General features: G+C 41.4%; 1 protein-coding gene across 2 annotated transcripts in view; it reads left to right on the forward strand.

Annotated features, from left to right (window-relative positions):
• RALGAPA2 (Ral GTPase activating protein catalytic subunit alpha 2) overlaps positions 1 to 20,270 on the forward strand; it is a 359,228-nt gene that overhangs the window by 81,506 nt on the left and 257,452 nt on the right. For both annotated transcript variants that reach the window (XM_090051969.1, XM_090051977.1), the window contains exons 7-10: positions 4,601 to 4,716; positions 12,153 to 12,291; positions 14,261 to 14,460; positions 16,351 to 16,578. In XM_090051969.1, coding sequence (XP_089908095.1) covers positions 4,601 to 4,716; positions 12,153 to 12,291; positions 14,261 to 14,460; positions 16,351 to 16,578 — 683 coding nt within the window. The remainder of the gene's footprint in view (positions 1 to 4,600; positions 4,717 to 12,152; positions 12,292 to 14,260; positions 14,461 to 16,350; positions 16,579 to 20,270) is intronic.

Below are 20,270 nucleotides of genomic sequence, written 5' to 3' on the forward strand. Positions count from 1 at the left end.
TCCCCCATTGCTTTGTGGCAATGAGGAACCCTGATATGCTGATGCCTTGCCCATGTTATTGCTTCTCGCTCCCAAGCCACAGCCCCGCAGCCCTGCTGGTGCTCCTCATTCCTGACCCACAACTCCCTGGCCTTGTTGCTTCTCACTCCCCACCCAGAGCCCCCTCCCCCAGCCCTGCCAGAGCAGGCCCCTAGCTGCCAGGGCTGTGGGGTGAGGGACTTGGGTCCACAGTCCCCTGCCCCCACCAACAGCACCTGAGCCCTAGCTAATGCCTGTTGGTGGGTGCTGTGGCCAGAGCAGAATGCAGAGCCTGGCTCCTCCACCCCTGGCTCCCCTACTGGGTGGCACAGCTGGAGCGGAGCCTGTGTGGGTTAGCAGATACGGGCTGCTCGTTATGGACTTGGGGCTCCCCACCCTGCTGCACTCCCCCAAGGGGCCTCTGCAGCCCTGTAAACAGGACCTGTCGTGGCGGGGCAGGACGGGAAGGCTCTGTGCTGCTGCCTGGAGCCCTGCACCAACATGGTGAGGCACCACCTGGCAGCACTGGAGGTGGTGGCAAGGAGTTGTTCCCTCTGCTGCTGCTAGGTGGGCAGTGGGCGCCTCACTGTGGTGGTGTGTGGCTTCTGGCAGAAGCAAGCTTCCCTGCTCCGCTCTGCTGTGCAAGGTCCTGCCTGCTGGGCTGTGAAAGCCCCCAGGGGGAGGGCAGCAGGGCGGGGAGCCCTGAGCCTGCAGCTGTCAGCCTGCATCCACCCCTGCTCAGGGTCTGCTCCATCCATGCTGTCTGTGGGCAAGGGGCAGCCAGCCTCTGTGCTCTGCTTCAGCTGGAACACCCACCACCTCCCACAGGCAGCAGCCAGGGCTTGGGTGCTTCTGGAAGGGCAGGGGCCTGCGTCTGCCTTTGCCCCATGCACAAATCTGGGGGGCACATACCCCCCATGCCCTCCTAGGGGGGTGTGTAGAGGTGGGGAGCTGGCCCCACTGCCACCTCCCCTCTGGATGAGCTCCCCACAGCTTTGTCCTGCTTCCTGCCCAGGCACTGCTGCCTGGCCCCAGGCCTCATGCACTGCCCCAGCTGGACAGAGCCCCCAGCCTCAGCCCTACCTAACTCCCTCCCTCACTATGGGAGCCTCAATCCCTTCTCACTCCCCACCCAGCCCACCTAGACATACCTATGGGGAGTTGCAGGTGGTGTTCTCCGTGCTGCCTGGCTGCCATGTTTGTGTGAATGCGCACATGCAAGTGATGACTTCTGGCTGATCACCTTCTGCTCAGGCCTCCCACCCTGCAGCACCTTACAGGCTGGAACTCTGTGAGCTTGCAAGGTGAAACCTGCCATTTCCTATGTTTTTTTCCTTTAAAGGGGAAAATCTGCATTTTTCTTCATTTTTCCATGGCAAATGGAAAACCAGGATCCCTAATCATCGGCATATGTGAAGCTCCTTGTATTGGTTTGTATGGGTTGATCTTTGTTAATGTTAAAAAGGATTGGTGCTAGTATGTATACTGTTTTCCTGTCATCTCCAGCAGCACTGTTTCTTGCACAGTTCTACATAAAAACATCTAGTCTCCAAAGAGATTGGGTGAGCTGCACTAGGTGATAGTCATGTGTTATCTCACAGATTTTGGCAAACAAGTTTCAGTGGTTGATTGTGCTGTATGCCTCTGATAGGGATATAATAACAGGTGCTGTTTTTTTACACCGATCTCAAATCCATCTTTTGCATGCTGGGTGATATTTAGAATTTGGCCAGTACAGGATTTGCCTGATCTAAATCTGGTTTGTTCTGGTGTTAGATGTCATGGAATATGAGGTGAAAGGTAATTGGGAATAAGGCATTCATAAAGCTGATAAAGATAGCACACAGGTAACACTGGCCTCAAGTTCTTTCAGCCAGAGGCATCCTTCCCTGCCTTTAATAGAGCTATTATATGGCCGTGTCCCCATAGTTTAGGTATTCTAAGGGTGATGAGCAGTTGTTAAAAAGGTGTAAGTCTTGTAACTTGGTTGTGGGACCAAAGTGCTTGATCTGCTCCATGCATATGTCATAGAATTCAGCTGTTTTGCCATTTTTTCAAGTGTCTTATTTTGGCATCAAATTCATATGCCATTGTGTATGGCATGCTAAACTGATTTTCCTTCAGATCGGTTTGCCATTGAATCCGTATTTTAGCTTGTTTGTTTAAAACTTTATCGTTAACTAGAAGCTGATGAGCCACCTGGTTGGCTGTGATGTTGTATTTCTGTACTTTCTTTGGATCATTACTCAGTTTGTGAATGGTTAACCACACTTTCCTGCTAGTATGGTTCATATCTATTCCTTTGATCAATTCTTTCCATTTCTCTCTCCTTTCTTCTTGGAACTTGTTAGTTTGGACTCCCCCTGCCACAGTACTGTCTTCTGAGAAAAGAATATCTTTTGAAACATTTGCTGGTATTTTTTGTATATGGTGGCTAGCATGGAAGTAAACCCTGATATATACTATGGATGTAAATATTAAAAAAAAAAATCCATTTAACCTCTTCTAATTATATTGGTTAAGCAGTGAACCAGTAACATAGCAGCTTGGACATAGCTGGTGCTGGGAGCCCCTCCCAGAGCCCTTTGGTGGGGTGGGTGGGGAGGAGGTGGTGACAAGCCCAGCCAGACAACACAGCCCATGGGGAAACCCCCTCCTCACCAACCTGGGAGTGAGGGAACACCTGTGAATGAGCGGCTAACTGCTTAATTGAGGAGTCATAAGGCCACATGCTGTTTTCCTCTTTAGCCTCAGGCTACTGGTCCTTATTGCCCTTCCCCACTTCCTCTCATCTTCCTTTCCTCCCTCCTAGCCACCTGCATGCTGTGTCCCCATCATACCTTGCCTGCCTTGCTATCTTCTGGTTCCTGCTGGGGCACTGTGTGATTTCCCTTCCCTTCCCCCTGTTCCTTGCCATACTGTATCCTGTACTAAATGATAACTGGTAAGCTAACTGGCTATCACTGGGCTTATTGGTTAAATCAACGGTTGTCAACCAGGGGTACGCATATCCCTAGGGGTGCTTAAAAAGGTTGTAGGGGGTATGCAGAACTAATATGGCCGATAAATGCTGCATGCAGCTGCAGCACAGCATGCAGGTGCCTAGGAGGGAGCGGCCAGGTCTGGCTGGTAAGTGTGCTGTGAAGGAAGGGGTCTGGGGCGGGGGGGCGCAGCGCAGATTGAGGCCCCTGTGGTGGGGAAGGGGGCAGGACGTGAGACTGAGTCACTGCACACACCTGGAAAGGCATGGGGGGCATATGACCCCAGATCTGTGCAAGGGGCAGGACAGGCTGCTGCTGGGGCCTGGGGCCAGGGCTGTGCTGGGCTCTTCCCGGTGGGGGTCTGTGCAGCACCTGCCCCAGCCCCACTCCCTCCCTTATGATGGGGGCCTCAATCTGCCCTCTTCCCTCTCCTCCTTAAAAACAAGAAAAAAATATAAAGGGGTACATGAGCTGAAACTTTGAGAGAGAAGGGGTACACCTGTTGAAAAAGGTTGAAGCCCCTTGGGTTCAATGATTAATCATTTATCCTTTCACATCCCTATTATATACTCAGTTTTGCATCCTCAAGGTGTATATACCCGTTGGAGGTTTTACACAGTGCATTCACAAAGAGGTGGCAGTTAGCCAAGACTGGTTTGATGTGGACCATTTTGTTCAGTTCTTCAGAAAAGCCTCTTCAGTCTGCTTTCTTAAAACCAAAGCGTCTACGCACTGATATCATATTTAGAGTTATGGCTGTTGTGACATTGATAGCAATTCAGGTGGTCCGTGCTGTGTGTGGAATGGGTTCCAGTACATCTTTTTTGCATGTAACTTCTATATTGCTGTCAACAAAGATGAGGTTTGAATTATAGTTTCACCTCCATCAGGAGATAGTCAAAGACCTAGGTAGCCTTGAGTCATAGATCAGGCTTAGGTGGTATGCCTTGGCCCACATCTTGAACAAGTTGCCATTCTCATCATTTTTACTGTAACCCTATGTAATGCTACTACTAAAGTACCACTGCAGGAGGCAGAAGTTCAAAGAAAAAATAATTTGGGGAGGTTTGAAGAGGACATTGATCCACTTTTAAATGGCAGCTTCCTTTAGAGAGCTGAACTGGGAGGTGTAGGTTAAGGCTTCTTAGTTCAGTTTCATGAAATACAAAATTGAGCAAAGGTGAAGACCTGACATTTCATGGTTCCATTCAGCAGTGCTGTTGAGGATATGATATTCAAAATATAAGAATATTCCTTCAGTGCTCCACCTCCAAAGATATCATTTATTTAGTCCATATGAATGGTTGAGTAGATGGATTACTGTCTGATGGTTTATCTTATCAAAGTACCTGTTGTTATCTCACATGAACTGTTTACAGTTAGTTTTTGTATGCACATGGTTGTGTGTTTAGATATAATTTGTATATGTATGTAGCTTTTAAGGAGGCAAAAGCTTGTCAGAAGCCTGTGCAGGGGGAGTAAAGCAAAAAGATCTGGCCAGTTATTGTATAAAGCCAAGTGCCAATCAGACGCTGTGTTATATTTATTCCATTATTTTTAAGTTTTTATGTGTAATTTATCTTTGTTTCTTTGTATTTTAGCAAAGATTTGTCCTGAAGAAATAACCCCACTTTTGCCAGCTGTCTCTGGTGAAAAGATTGCTGAGGATCAGACTTGCTATTTTCTTCAGCTGTTGTTAAAGTATATGGTAATCCAGGTATGAAAGGAATCATATTGTCAGCTCTATATCGCTGGAGGAGTTACTTGTAGGAATTTGTTTCCCTTGTATCTACATATACTGTATCCTTCAGATGGGGGGAGGCTGTTGTCATTCTTTGTTCATTTTTTTTTAAAAAACACATCAAACATTTTGGCTTTTTCATTTGCATTGAAGCTGTTTTTATTTTCTGTTACAAGCCTGAAAAACTCATAAGGGGTGATATAATAGAAACAAAGTGTAAATCTGCATTGCCTCAATATATTATACCTCTCACAAAGTAAACAGCTTTCACAGATCTCTCCTCACTAGGCTTTAACAACTGACATCAGGAGCTGATGTCAGAGCTTGATTTAATTTTGACTTATTGTGGTAGATGCACCCAATATGTCTTGAGCCAATAATAAAATAATCCCTCAGTCAGTTATCAGTGTTGTTAGGATGGTAACAGAAGGTGGTCCACCCATTTCAGTCAAATGCTTTAAGTAGAGCTCTTCAAATGTCTATTACTCTTCACATCTTAGAAAGAGGTAGTTATCTGTGTTTTTCTGAGGTCAGACCTACTCTGCCTTCTTCATATTTTAGAATTCTGCAGATAATGTATTTTACATGCATCATTTGGGTAAGGAAATTCATCCTGTATTTTTAAATCAGAATAAAGTTATGTTGTATCTGAAATGCATTGAAAATAAGCCACATCATTGAGTTTGTATGCCACATTTTCATTCCATACACTTCTGTTTTGACAAAATGTAGATGGTATAGCAAACGCAGATCTGCAAGGAGTGCAGCAGCGTGGTCACAACCCCCTTTTTGACTGTGTGCTGGAGGTTCAGTGAGCTCTCTGAGCTCACAGGTAAGGGCAGCTCCTGCTGGGAGCTCTGAGCTCACCAGCTGATTGGTGCATGCCCTGGTTGGAATCCCTACTTTTATGTAGCTCCAGAGATTGGGAGAAAGTGCTCCTGCTGTTCAACTCTCTGCCCCATTCATCTACCTCCCCTCTGCTCAGCTGGCTGAATTCAGCAGCAGGGCAAAAGAAGGGACACAAGTGGTGGCACTCACCCTCTGGGCTCTTGAGTTAGATGAAAGTAGGTACTCTGGCTAGATCCTGTGCTGACCAGCTGGTGAGCTCTCTGAGCTCACTGGCATCCACTACTATGGTGAGGGGCATGTACCCTTGCCGCTTGCAGGAGTGAGCTCTCTTCACTGTGCGTGCCTTAAGGGGTTTAGCTACATACTTTGTTGTAGGCCTGGATTTGCCTATGCGGTACAGTAACTGTCAATAGCATCCATTCCTGAGAATTTTTTCTTTTCCTAAATAGCTGCTATATCAGAATTTGACGGTGAAGCTGACCTTGACACGGACCTTTTTAAGTGGACCTTTTGTAAACTGGAACCTGTTTTGTATACAGATGAACCTCTTATGTTTTAGATTTCGTTATCATATCTTGACTTCTTCCTAATGACATGGTGTCCTCAAGAGTTATTGTGACAGACAGGAGGATTTTTTTGCTCTGTGGATGAGGGACATACTGCTAATCTAGAAGGCAGTGTCGAGCCATCAGCTCATACAGCAGTATCCTTCCTACCTGTGCTGTCATATCTAAAGCCACAGGTTCAGACAAGGAAGCAGCATGGATGTGACAGGAGCAGTATCAGACAGTAGAATTTGGGGAAGATGGCATGTAGCCCAGAGCCTCAAGACTGACGATTGTCTCATGAATAATGGCTTTTTGGGATGATGAAGATTTGAGAAAATAAGAAACTTTTTCCATTTGAAGAAGACGAGGGCAAAGGAAAGTAAAAGCAGAAATAACAGTGGTTGCTAAACTTGAGATTTTCCATTATCCTTCAAAAAACTAAATTGATGAATAATAAAGCATTTGTGTGGCTTTTTTGTTTAATCCCTCTAAGGCTGCGATTCACAAAAGGACTTTGGAATGTGAGAAAATAGATTCTCTAAGTTTTCATCAGTAAAGTTCCTTAGGCACATTAGCCTAGAACCTCTTCTACCTATTAGGTGCCCAGATAGACTGACGTACCCAAATGTGATACTGTTCACCTTGCTTGACTCCCTGAAAAACAGTTAATGCAAAAGGGTTCGTAGGTTTTCCTTGACCTTGCTGCTATTGTGATTTTTTTTTTTTTTTTTTTTTTTTTTGTCTTGAGGCTGAGGTGACAGCATGTTATAAAAGTAGGCATGTTAATTTTTCAGGGACTTCAGCAGGTTGGAATAAGATTGTGGTTAGGTGTCTAACTCTGCTTGGGTGTCTCATAGGTAGAATAGGATCTAGCCCATGAAGTTTTGCTTTGGTCTGTGCCTGTAAGTAAGTGTCTCCTTTTTGACAGGTATAGAACAGTTCAGCACCTCTTTCAGGCCTAAGCCCTACATAGGCCCATTCCCTACGTGGGCCCATTGAAGCATCCTGTTCAGTAGGTATTCTGAGCATGCTTATCACATACTAAGAGGGCTTTGCCCACACCCACGACCTCTTAAAAAAAAAAAAAAAAGCAGTGGCAACAGCAGTGTCTGTTTTCTTTCTCTAGCTATGATTTTGAAGGAATAAATGGCATTCTCACCCAATAAAATAGCCTACTGGTTAGGGTACTCTTCCAGTATGTGGGAAACTTAATTTCAGTCCTCTCCATGGCCTCTGTATCAAATCTAGAGTAGAGGCCTTGCCTGAATGAGTTTTGCTGTCAAGCAAAAAAGAATTTAAAATCCACTGGGCCAGAGTAGGGGAGAACAAGAGTGATTGTTATTGTAGCCCATTATTTAGGTACTCCCATGGAAAGTGTGTGATTAGTTTAATAAAATATGCATCACTTCTTCAGAGAAAGGAAAGAGTTGGACCTGGGTTTCACTCCTTCCTGGACAAGTGTTCTTATTATGCTGTTGAATAGGAAAGCACCAGCATCTCTCTTCTAGCAGGGTTTCAAAACAAAGCACCATTTTTAATATAAAGGTCTTTAGGCATTTTACTTTGGTAGAAAGTTTCCAGAGCAGAAATACACACAAGCCCTGGAAAAGGGTGGTGTTTGGGATATTTTCTTGCCCTCATCATTTCCTGTTGACTAACTTTAGTGGCTCTTTGCTCAGCTTGCTGACTCTAGATCTAATTCTAAGGAGCTTATCTGTTTCCATGCATTGTTTAAGAACCCTCTGTGTCGAACTGAATTATGCTCTGGGATGCTTTAGGAATACCACTCCCCTTCCACTTTTATGAACCATCTTGAATTATTTGCATGTTTGCATACTTGCTAGGGATATACCACTTGGCTAATTAAAATCCTTTTAACATTCAAAGTACTATCCCTACCCTTTTGAATTTGAATGTATCCTTATCTGGCAAGATTTATTTTTAAAACAACATGGGGATCTGTGAGGAGCAGCCAGATGATCTTATGGGGAGAACAATATTTTATTATCCTTAAAAAAAGATTATGGCTGTATGCATTCTTTTTTAAGCAATCCACAGTGTGGGACACTTTTTGCTAAAATTAAGGGTATAAAATGCCCTGTTTGGATTATCTAAACTTTTAGTTGTGCATCAATGAGAGATTCAATGAATGGCTTATGAAGCCTCTGCTATGTTTGTCTTCTATTTATTTGTCCATTTGCTTATACAGTTACCTGTTATATCTACATAATTATACACACAGTTGAAGTAACTACCTGTGCAGATTTGGCATATACTGGTAATTACATATCTAAATCAGCACCTGAGTGAGATGAGCACATTTTCTTATTTCAGGGTGGCCCAGAAGATGCAAAAACAGTCCTCTCTATAGGCACCTTTATCTGTCAGCCAAGTAGGATACAGCCTATATGCTGGGTATTTTAAATCCCTGATGTGTAAAATAAATGTGGAGAGCAAAAGGAAAGGACTGCTTGGTTTCATCAAGATTATATAATGTGCTTGGGTTTGCTTATAGAATATTAGCTAGTGGATCTAGGTATAGAATAGAGACGAAGTAGGAATTGAGAATGTCTTAGTTCTATTTTTTTTTATTTGAATACTATTTCACATCCTGTTACAAAGCCTTAGAAGCACTGTTGTGCAAATTTTTCAATCAGGAAAGAGAAGGATAATGAATAATGAGGATATTAAAAATATAAATAGTGAGAAAAAACAAAATGTAAGTCAAATCAAAAGGGAAATACTTAAAAGCAATGCTGATAGAAGGAAGAAATATATATGCGTTAGACAGTAAAGAACTCTACCAGTACAAAAAGAAAGTTAATATAAGAATGATATTGTAGCTGTGATGGTCCAGAAATTATGCAAGAGGAAAGGGTTTCTTAGTCCAATAAAATATATCGCCATAGGAAAGGGGGTGATGACAAAAGTTAAAAACAGTAGAATTTTTTACATTTTAGGAAAGTTGTGACAGCAGTTAGATAGTTTTAAGTATTTTTATCACTTTGCATGCAAAAAATGGCACCCTTCTACTGAACAAAATTTTTCTTTTTATGAATTCAGACTTTCTTCAGGCAAACTGACAGGCGAGCAAGCCAGCTGGGGGGATGATAGCAGGCTTTATTACCCAATTAGTAAAACAATAACCTCTCTCCACATTACTTCAAACCTTTTTAAACAGCTTACTGGCTGACCTGTTGATTAGCTCCAAAAACCCTAAGCAGTCACTGTTCTGTCTGCCTATCCCAGTGAAATTGGAGACAGACACACATGCTGGCTATGGTCTGTGCTGTGGCAGAGAGGAGAAAGAGATCTCTGCTTAAGCAGTGAGTGGGGAGAGGGGGAAGAAGGGTGGCATGGGGAAGCCAGCAGACCCTGCTGTGCCTGCAAGCCTGTGCCAAGCTCCAGACAGGGAGTAGAAGAGAAGGGCCTGCCCTGCTGTGGAGCAGAGAGCCCCGCCCAGCCCAGAGAGCATGCTGGGGGACTGTGATTTTAACTTAAACCAGCAAGGGGTCTGGGACAGACATTGCCTGTACCCATTTGAGCCAAATCAGTTAAATCTGATACTATATTCAGCCAGGTTTATTTCAAACTGGTTTCAGCCATTCTCAAACTGGTTTATGTGCATTGAACATCTGTTTACAGGTTTAAACCAGTTTCTCATCACTTAAATAGGTTTATGTGTAATGTGTGTCTCTAGCCTTAAAGAGAAGCCATGCATTTAGGAGGAAAGGGATAGATAAAAATCCTAATCTTTCAGGACTCTAAAGGGGTTATGAACATTTTAAAGAATAGTTTTGGAGAGAAAGAACTTTGTGCATGTAACTCCAAATCACAATTCATTTTTTGGTTGTTTCATGTTTTCGTTTATATTGAACATAGAATTGCCGCTTTGTAAATTGTTTGGTTTAAGTACATTGTTGAACTGAGGCCAAAAAAATTCCCAGCATCCCAAGCATGTAATCTAAAAATGGGGATTATTGGGCAAGTGATACCCCTGATGAAAGATGCACAATAAGAAATAAGTCATGGCATGAAAAGCTTTACATATTTTACTGAATTTTTACTGTCAGTTGAATTTGGGGATGGCTGGAGAGAAAAAAGAGCAAGCTTTGAGGTGTAAATTTTCAGATTCAATCCATGAATTTATGATCTTGATGAATTTTTTGCAGCGTGAAGGCAAAGAGTAATTTTACACATATATAAACAACTTTTTGGTCAGTGTGGCTGTTCTCTCTCTCTCTCTCAATTTACCGTTACAGAGAAGCACCTGTACCCAAGCTTTTAATATCTGACAATAATTAGTTTTAAACATTCAGAATATTCTACGTTTAAATTGATTACCACACAACAGGCTTAAATTAGTAACTAGAAGGAGCGATTTAATTTAGTCACAGGATGTAAGACCTTCAGAGATTTGAGAGACCCACTATTGATGAAAGTAGAAAAATGTAATAAGGTTATGGATGAATAAAAACCAATCATAACAAAGTAAAGAAAGAACTTGTATTGCTGCTCTATTTTTAATATGAAAATATAAAAGCATTGGTGAGGTAATTAGATATGGCATTACTTGGGTGTTCTTATCTGTCACACACACGTGTACACACACACACACGCGCGCGCGCACGACAGATAAACACACCCAAGTAATGCCCTATCTAATGATCTATCTCTATATATAGACAGATAGATAAACACATCCAAGTACATCTATCTATCTGTCTAAAGACGGATGAAAGGATGGATGTATGGATGACTTTACTTGCATGTGCCTATCTGTCTAGATATATATAGACAGTTCATTAGGTATGGCATTACTTGTGTGCGTTTATCTGTTATAGCTAGATAAATAGACGCAAGGGTATTTATGCACATGCATACATGTGCACACATACCCTTTTCTGGTGTCTAAGCGTGCCACTGATTTTAATGCTGAAAAAGGGTGCCTCAGGTATCAAAAGTTAGGAAAATATAAGACTTGTGCAGTGGTGCCTAACCTTTTGGCCCTGAAGGCTGGATGAGTGGTGCTGCATCTGTGAGCTGGATCTGGTCTGTGGGCCCATTCTCGGGTGTGGTGCTCGCTCAGCTGGGGCCTGATCCTGCTGGGCAGGGCCAGTGTTTATTGTCAGTGCTCCCCGAATGCCAAATTTCTGGACCCATGTTCCATCTGCTATTTAGCACTGCTGTATCTGCTTCTTTCCCAGAGACCTGAGGAAAGTACTGTGGCACCTGAAAACTTATTTAACTCTCTCCCAACCATGCAGTTGGTCCAATAAAAGGTATCACTCACAAAAATCCTTGCCTCTTGCAAATTTCCTGGACTATCAAAGCTACCACATCACTTCTGGACTACTACATTTAGTGCAATTTAATACTGCCTGGACAGAGCTGTTGCAGACTGGCAGAGCTATTGCAGCACAGTATGTGGCAGAATAGAGGTTAAAAGCCTACCTAATCTATATGTTTGCTATACCTGAGACTCACCAATTCTGATATAGTTGAGCACAAAAACATCTTAAACCTTTTAAGTCAGCTTTTCAGTGCCAATGGTAATTACCTGTGAGGCTTCCCAAGGGTGTCTTATATGTGCCAATGCAACTTCATTGATGTCAGGACTTGGATGTGCTGATTAAGAGAGGGAAATATAATTGACAAACTATAGCTTAATAGAATCCTACTTATAAGTAAGAAGATTTGTTTAATTTTGGTAATATTCTGACCTATTAATGACATTAGTTTTTCATGACATTTATGAGAATTACTGCCTTATACAGTATATGTGTCAACTGTTAATTGGTTTTCTTTGTGTTTGCTTTTTAAATGACTTGGTACATACCACAGTTTTCTTATACTTTTGTTATACTTTGTAAAGGTATGAAATAGTGTAGTAATATTTTATATTTGTTGAAGTGTAGTTTTCCATTATTTACATTCAGTAAAACAACTTTTATTGCTAGCCTGGAGAGCATCTCAGTATTAACTTGAAACATCTCTTTTGACTTCATGGCAAAGGCTGCAAGCTTGGAGTGGAAGAATAAGGAAAACCAAGACACTGGTTTTAAGTTTCTCTTCACCTTGTTTAGAAAGTATTATCTTCCACACTTGTTTCCATCTTTTACAAAACTAACCAACCTCTACAAGCCTGTGCTTGGTAAGTAATAATTTTTTACCTTTAAGTAGCAAAAGTTATGGTGGTTACTTTCTGTAGAACCTATGGGATCATTATGACTGTGGTTGAATAATTGTATGACATATATAATTTTTGTAATAATTTTAATGTCTTATCAAAAAAAGGTTTTCCCTAGTGCTATTTTAGACTTCCTTTTTTTTACATTTCCATAATCATAAAACAGATTATATTAACATAATTACATACAGCATTTTAATAAAATATGAAGTGCCATTTATATAAAAACAAATTTTGTTTTTCAAGCCCACACATTGATCACTTATTGCCTTGAGCACAAAGTTGTTATAGTTCTGTGGCTGAAGTCAATTCCTCATGTCCCAGGGGGACAGCTGACACAACCTAGGGGCCTTTGTACATGCCACAAAATTGGCCTTTAAAGCGACTTAAATATGCCCTCTTGCACCACTTTAGTGGCATTACTGTTTGCACGTTCAGCAGCGTATTCTGCTTTAATGACATTGCTGTTTGCACGCTCAGTGGCATATTCCACCTTAAATGATTTTGGTACGTAGCAAGGTGAAACACCTCCGAGGTGTTTTAGTTTCTACCTAACAAAGTGCAGCTGTTTACGGGGTGCTATAAGGGGCTCTGGACCCAGCAGCAGCCCATGCAGGCAGGCTCCACTGAAGGAAAAAAAAGAAGTGGGAAGCCTGATCTTTGTTTGGGTTTTTTCCCTGTCTCCGGAGCCTGCCTGAGCTGTGCTGGGGCCCAATGCTCCCCTCCTTCCGGAACCGCCCAGGTCAGGTGCCAGCAGGCAGGTGCTGCCTCAGGGGGCCCCCATGCAGCTCAGAGACCGCTCAGCCCACTGGCAGCTCACCCCAGTTCTCTGCCCCCAAAGAGGCAGGTAAGGATCAGGCCTCTACCCTTGTGTACACATCACAAGGGTTTAATTCAGTTTAATTCTCCCTAAATAGAAGTGGTATTTTTAAAAACCTACTATTTCAGTTTAGGGGGAACTAAATCAAATGAAACCCCTGTGGCATGTACAAGCAGCCTAGTACACTTCCCTTCACTCTCTGCCCTCCCACCAGCACATGTGGGTTGGACTTGATCCTATGTTACTTGAAGAACAAAAACTTCCATTGCTTTAACGTTTTTAAGTGGACAAGAAATATATAATTGGATCACATAAAAATGACCAAATAAATGACCCAGACCAGATGTTGTAAGAATTGTATGTTGCCCAGATATCAGGGAGAAGTTGTGATACAAATGTAGTCATAAATATATATGCTCACGTACAGTTTGTATTTTACCTCTTCTTTCCTGAAGGGCGAGGGGGAGTGAGCAGCATTTGTGAGGGTGGGATGAGGCTAAGTGCAGCTGTGAGTGTATGCATGCAGCAACAGGGTGGTGTGGTTCTGAGGAGAGTAGTCAGCACTCTACAGCCATCTAAAAAGTGCAATTACATGATTAAAAGCCTCCTTCAGTTTGAAATCCTTTTGTCTTTGCGCAGTTCCCTAGGTACTGATTTATGCGCTGTGTTGGAACTAGAGGTTTCTTTCTACTTGTGGCTCCTGTCTTGTTTACTCCTTCCTTGTTCTGTCTTAATTGACAAAAATAAGTACTAAGATTTGATTTATACTATAACATGTGTCTTTTCTTTCAGTTTTGTCCCTGCCTCCCAGTCCTTGTCTTTTTCTATTCTTTTTTTTTTTTTTTGCTACATTCATTTTTCTGACTTGTTCATTATGAATTAAGTTCTGAGGGCACTGGTATGTGCTTTGTCATATTTCTCTTTGGCATCAATCAAAGTGATGGCAGTACACATAATTATTAATAAGCATAATATATATGGGGTAAAATAACTTTTATTATTTCACACTAGGTAGAGTTGTAGGTTTAATATTCACTTTCTTTAGCCAAGGCCTGAAAGCCATTACATTTTTTTAAATATTATATTTATTATTTTTTGTTTAATCTCACATAGATATTCCTGACTTGAGACCAAAACCAGTGTACATTACTGCAACCCAAAACAATGAAAACATTTACAGCACGAAAATTCCCTATATGGCTGCCCGTGTTGTTTTTATTAAATGGCTCGTCACTTTCTTTCTGGAGAAAAAGTACTTAGCAGCAGCTCAGAGCACTAAAAATGGAGGTGAAGTGCTGCCTAAAATCATCCAGGTATGCCTTAGAACTTACCTTGTTTCCTTATATTTGCTGAAAGGTTGCAAGTAATCATGATACATTTACATTGACCACTGAAGCAAAAAATAATGTGCTCAGGTGAATAAATGAATGAATGATGGAGTTTAAAGTGATTTTTCTGAGTATGTGGAGGAATCCCTTTCAGTAATGTAAGAAAACTTCCTGTTGTGGTTTGTCCTTTCCTTCATTTAAAAAGCAGAAGTTTGCTTTTGAATAATATTACATTTATGTTCTAATTCAGAAGTGCTCAAATATTAGCATATTGTTCACATAAATAAGTTTTTACTTTGCAAATTTTCAAGAAATACTACAAAAAATGAGAAAGTCTCATATTTTGCTGCTAGTTGGCGTATCAATACTAAATTTTAGTTGGTTGGGAAAGTATATGATAAATAACAAAATGGCCCTTGTAAAGCTTTGCATTTTAATACACTGATGGTTGCTTTAGAAGTAGTGCATGTTATAGCAATTCAAAGTCTAAACAGAGCTGAGTCTTATCAGTCTTTAATAGGAAAGGGGTTTTGTTTATACTTTTTTTTTACCTTCTCTAAAACTCCAAATACCATGGATCAATGCTTTTTGTCTCCTTGGTTTTGATAGTGAATCTCTCTCAAGCTACTTCCAGCATAACCATAGAGAAGTATTAGCAACTAGTTCCAGTTAAAATAGTTGTTTTAAACATGCCAAGGTATGGTAAAGTGATAGTTTTTGAATTTGTCGGTAAGTTACCACACAGGGATTTTAAGACTTTGATTATAAATTGAAATGTATAAGAACAATGTGATAACTGTTGGTAAATGTCAACTTAATGAAGTTAGATATCACAAAACGTGGACTTCTGCTTCCCTTCTACCTTTGAAACTTATGGTAAGCCTTTTTTAAATCATAAGCATGGAAGGGGCTGATGGTGCATTTCTTCTATTCAGCCAGAATTTTTAGTGAAAAATATTTAAGTGGATTTTTGGAAGACACATTTTTCATTCCGTGTTTCATTTCTTCTGTTAAGGTGAATCAGTTTTACAGAAGAGCTTTTTACAAAGACTGTCCTCTGTCATTTTCTGTTTTAGGAATGGATCACTAACTGTATTTTTATTACAAAATGTTGCAGCTATGATGAATTTATACTTTACCACTCTGCCATACTGCCTCAAATCTGTACGCATATTGGGTTCATTTTTATTTTTTTTCCTACGGTAGTTAGTTCTTTGTTTTTCTTTTCCTTCTCTTGGGATCCAGAATACCCACCAAATTCTCTCTCTTTTAGTTCATAATGGGCCACAGAGTCTTACTTTTTATTCTTTAGAAAGCAGGAATCTTTAGAGGTGGATTTTACTTTGGAGAAACTAAGGTTGTAATGGTGGATAGGCAAACAGAACCTACACTCATCTTTTGGTGTGGAGGGCAAATCTTAGACTGGGTTCTGCCATTTTTAAACCAGGCTGTGTGTGCCAAACTGCTGTTCTGTTATGGGTATAGACTGGTTTTGTGTGCCACACTTCTGTTCTGTTACGGGTAGATTGGTTTCCAGTCACTTACACCAGTAAAATGTAATGTCTGTACCTGGCCAAAGTGATTAAAACTCCTTTAGCAGCAACCTGGTTCAGTTCATCTCATCATATAGTTTTCTATCTTATATGGCTGACAAACAGCAGAATAAGAGAAAAGAGTTTGAATATTAAGCACTAAAAATGAGACTAATGTTTTGCTTGGCTCAGTAAGTCCATTCAGAGTTGTATTTCAGTGGATCCTGAAGTTCCATTGGTTGGAGGAAGCTGCTAGTAAGTTCAAAGTTAAGCTAGGTTTTTGGCCTGCTTAAGTACAATATGATGTGATTGCTTTATTAGGCCGGCATTTTCTCTTGTCTAGACTGTTGGTGGTAGTTCAACTCAAGATAAGAACCCTGAGCTGGAAGCCATCGCGCAATCGGAGCAAGAAAGAAATCATTCCAACAGTAGCACCCTGTCTGATAGGAGACTCAGTAATTCTAGCCTTTGCAGCATTGAAGAACAACATCGGTCAGTGTATGAGATGGTGCAGAGGATTTTATTGTCCACTCGAGGTTATGTCAATTTTGTCAATGAAGTATTTCGCCAGGTAAGTATTATATGATCACGTATGTTGTTATATAATTTAAAACATGCTGAGGTATATGCTACTCTGCCATAACTTTTGTGATAGCAGAAACTGAAAGCAAACCTATATCCATGCCCTGAGTCATGCCACAGAAGCCCAAATTTGTGATCATGAAAAAAAGTAGCATCAATTTGGACCTCTGTGTTGCAGTGGACTTTTTTTTGTTTTAGGGCAGGAAAATACGGGCAGCCTAACCCTGTGGGACAATGGGTGGTGTGTGTTTCACCCAGTGAAGGGAATTTGCATCCTTTGGCAATGTCTATTTATAACCTAAGGCTGGTTACGGAAGTTAAAAAAAAATGGCAGTTGCTCTGAGCACATTGCATACTCAGAAGAAGCATTGTGTTAGTTGAACCCAGGTCACCCAACATTTCTATAAATCAGGCATTTTAATGGGACTTTTTTGGCGCTTTTATCTAATAGCTGATTAAATGTGCTTTAAATAGGAGTGCCAAAAAGCCCTGCTGAAACACCTGATCCACACAGACATTGTGGAATTGGGTCCAACTCGCACACTACTGCTTCCAGTAAAGTGTGTGTGTGTGTGTGTGTGTGTGTGTGTGTTAACGTCTGTTAGCAGCCTAAGCAACTAAGTATTGAAAGAACATTGTTAAGGCAATAAAGTGAAATGATTAACTGAACTTGACCATCAGTGTGTCTTTAAATTTTTTATCTTTCGAGTCCTTTCTGGACCCAGTTTCAAGATTATTGTGATTTTTAGTGTTCCAAATAGGGGAAAATGCAATGCTGTTTGTTAAGGAAACATTCTCTCTCTTCCCCCTCCCCCTCCCAATAAATAAATAAATATATATTTTAAACATGTTGCGTTCAGAGGGTGTATCTGCAGTTAAAACATGAAATGTGATATTCTGTTCTGCTATTTCTTAGCACAATCTGATAGGTGCTTTCTTATACACTTATATTGAGTTTTCCATTTTGTGATTTATAGACTGACTAGTGATTTAACCATTACAAACTTGGACAAAGTGTAAGATTTTGTACATCTACTTATTAATTTAGAATAGCACTTTGAAATAAGATCACTTACTAAGAAAGCAGGCAAAGAAAATAATATTATTTCTTTATACATAGAAAAGGAGGAGAGTGGATCCGGCTAACTACAGGCCCATTATATCCTGACTTCTATCCTGGGGAAGATCTTAGAAAAGTTTATTAAGGAGGCCATCCTTGATGGACTGGCCCAGGCTAACATCCTAAGGGATAGCCAGCACGGGTTTGTTGCGGGTAGGTCTTGTTTGACCAATCTCATTTCCTTCTGTGACCAGGTGACCTATCACCTGGACAAGGGAGAAGTGATTGATGTCATATATCTTGACTTCAAAAAAGCCTTTGATCTGGTATCCCATGATCACCTCTTGGCCAAACTGGCCGGTTGTGGCCTTGGCTCCACCACGATCCGCTGGCTGGGAAACTGGCTCCGTGGTCAGACCCAGAGGGTTGTAATCGATGGCAGTCACTCATCGTGGTGCCCTGTGACCAGTGGGGTCCCTCAAGGCTCTGTCCTTGGACCCATCCTGTTCAACATCTTCATTAATGATGTGGACATTGGAGTCAGGAGTGGACTGGCCAAGTTTGCCGATGACACCAAACTTTGGGGCAAAACATCCACGCCAGAAGATAGGCGGGTGATCCAGGCTGACCTGGACAAGCTCAGCAAATGGGCGGATGAGAACCTGATGGTGTTTAACACTGAAAAATGCAAGGTTCTCCACCTTGGGAGGAAAAATCTGCAGCATCCTTATAGGCTCGGCAGTGCTACATTGGATAGCACTACAGAAGAAAGAGACTTGGGGGTCATCATTGACCACAAGATGAACATGAGCCTGCAATGCGATGCTGCGGCTAGTAAAGCGACCAAAACGCTGGCTTGCATCCATAGATGCTTCTTGAGCAAATCCCGGGACGTCATTCTCCCCTTGTACTCGGCCTTGGTGAGGCCGCAGCTGGAGTACTGCATCCAGTTTTGGGTTCCACAATTCAAAAAGGATGTGGAGAAGCTTGAGAGAGTCCAGAGGAGAGCCACGCGCTGATCAGAGGTCAGGAAAACAGATCTTACGATGACAGGTTGAGAGCCATGGGACTCTTTAGCCTGGAAAAGCGTAGGCTCAGGGGTGATCTGATGGCCACCTATAAGTTTATCAGGGGTGACCACCAGGATCTGGGGGAACGTCTGTTCACCAGAGCGCCCCAAGGGATGACGAGGTCGAATGGTCGCAAACTCCTGCAAGACCATTTCAGGCTGGACATAAGGAAGAATTTCTTTATTGTCCGAAGCACCAAGGTCTGGAACCGTCTGCCAGCGGAGGTGGTTCAAGCACCTACATTGAACACCTTCAAGAGTAAATTGGATGCTTATCTTTCTGGGATCCTATGACCCCAGCTGACTTCCTGCCCTTTGGGCAGGGGGCTGGACTCGATGATCTCCCGAGGTCCCTTCCAGCCCTAATATCTATGAAATCTATGAAAACAGTCCAGATTGACACGGCTGAAAGTAGTTCTGACGTTTAACAGCAATGAAAATCTAAAAAATAATTATTCTTTATCTGGATGCAAATCCTCTAGTTTTGACGAAGAAAAATAACATCAAACAGAATACAAATGCGTTTTTCAGACCAATACAGCAATTTTGTTCAAGTTGTTGCTTACCTTATTTTACAGGCATAAGCATTAATTTTGATATACACTAGTGCACATAATTGTTAAACACATAGTATAATTTTTAGGCATATAAGTATGATACTGTATGTACATGTACAAACATAGTTAAATTTACAAAATCCTTGTTTTGGCTCTGCAACAAGCATTAAAGTCAATATTTAATTTCTATTTGGGGAAGAGTAAAAATCATTAGTGGGTGCTTTCTTGTAGCACTCCATATTTTTCACCTTATTTTTCAGCAGAAATGTGTGTGGTGTACAGATACTTTCTATATTAAAAAACAGGTGGACATGGTTTAACCCTACATAGTATTTTTGTATAGTTTATGGAAAACTGTGTTATGCTGCCCTCTTCTGACATGATGATAGGTTAGTACAGCAGTCCCTCAAAAGAACTGAAACTCTACCAGATGTTATGGACATGAAAAATGTTGCAGCAGAAATACTTAGCTTTTATTCAATTTAAATAGCTATTCTGAAATTGAAGCAGATTGTTTTTTTTTATCTCTGCTTTTCTTTAAGTGAAGGAGAGTCTTTTTTAGCCCATGCAGATTAATTCCCCTCCTTTTTATTCACTGTCATCACTGTTCCTTCCCAAGATTTTATTGCAGCATCCTTTCTTCTAGCTGAGAAGTCCTCAGAGTTTCTTAATGCTTCCTCAGTGTTCTTGCCTGATAACACTAGGCCACATATGCACCAGAGATAGCTGTGCTGACACATGTAAGAACATCTTCTGCACAGACTTTGACAAAGTTGTCACTGAAGTGCTCCCAGCTTCTTGTAATTGGAGTAGAAAAAGATGAGCTCTGGATCAGTAGTTAGCTTCTCCATATTTAGAGACAAGTATTCCTGTTAAAACCAGATGTCAACCTCTTCCTTATAATTTAAAAAACAATGAATTCCCAGTATCTAAATTGACAGACAGGATTCTTTGAGTAAGGAAAAATTACTCTTTGCAAGCTTTTGGACACAAAC

Source organism: Crocodylus siamensis, chromosome 1 (genome assembly GCF_052110815.1).
Source record: "Crocodylus siamensis isolate JL-2025a chromosome 1, ASM5211081v1, whole genome shotgun sequence".
Taxonomy (NCBI): Eukaryota; Metazoa; Chordata; order Crocodylia; family Crocodylidae; genus Crocodylus; species Crocodylus siamensis.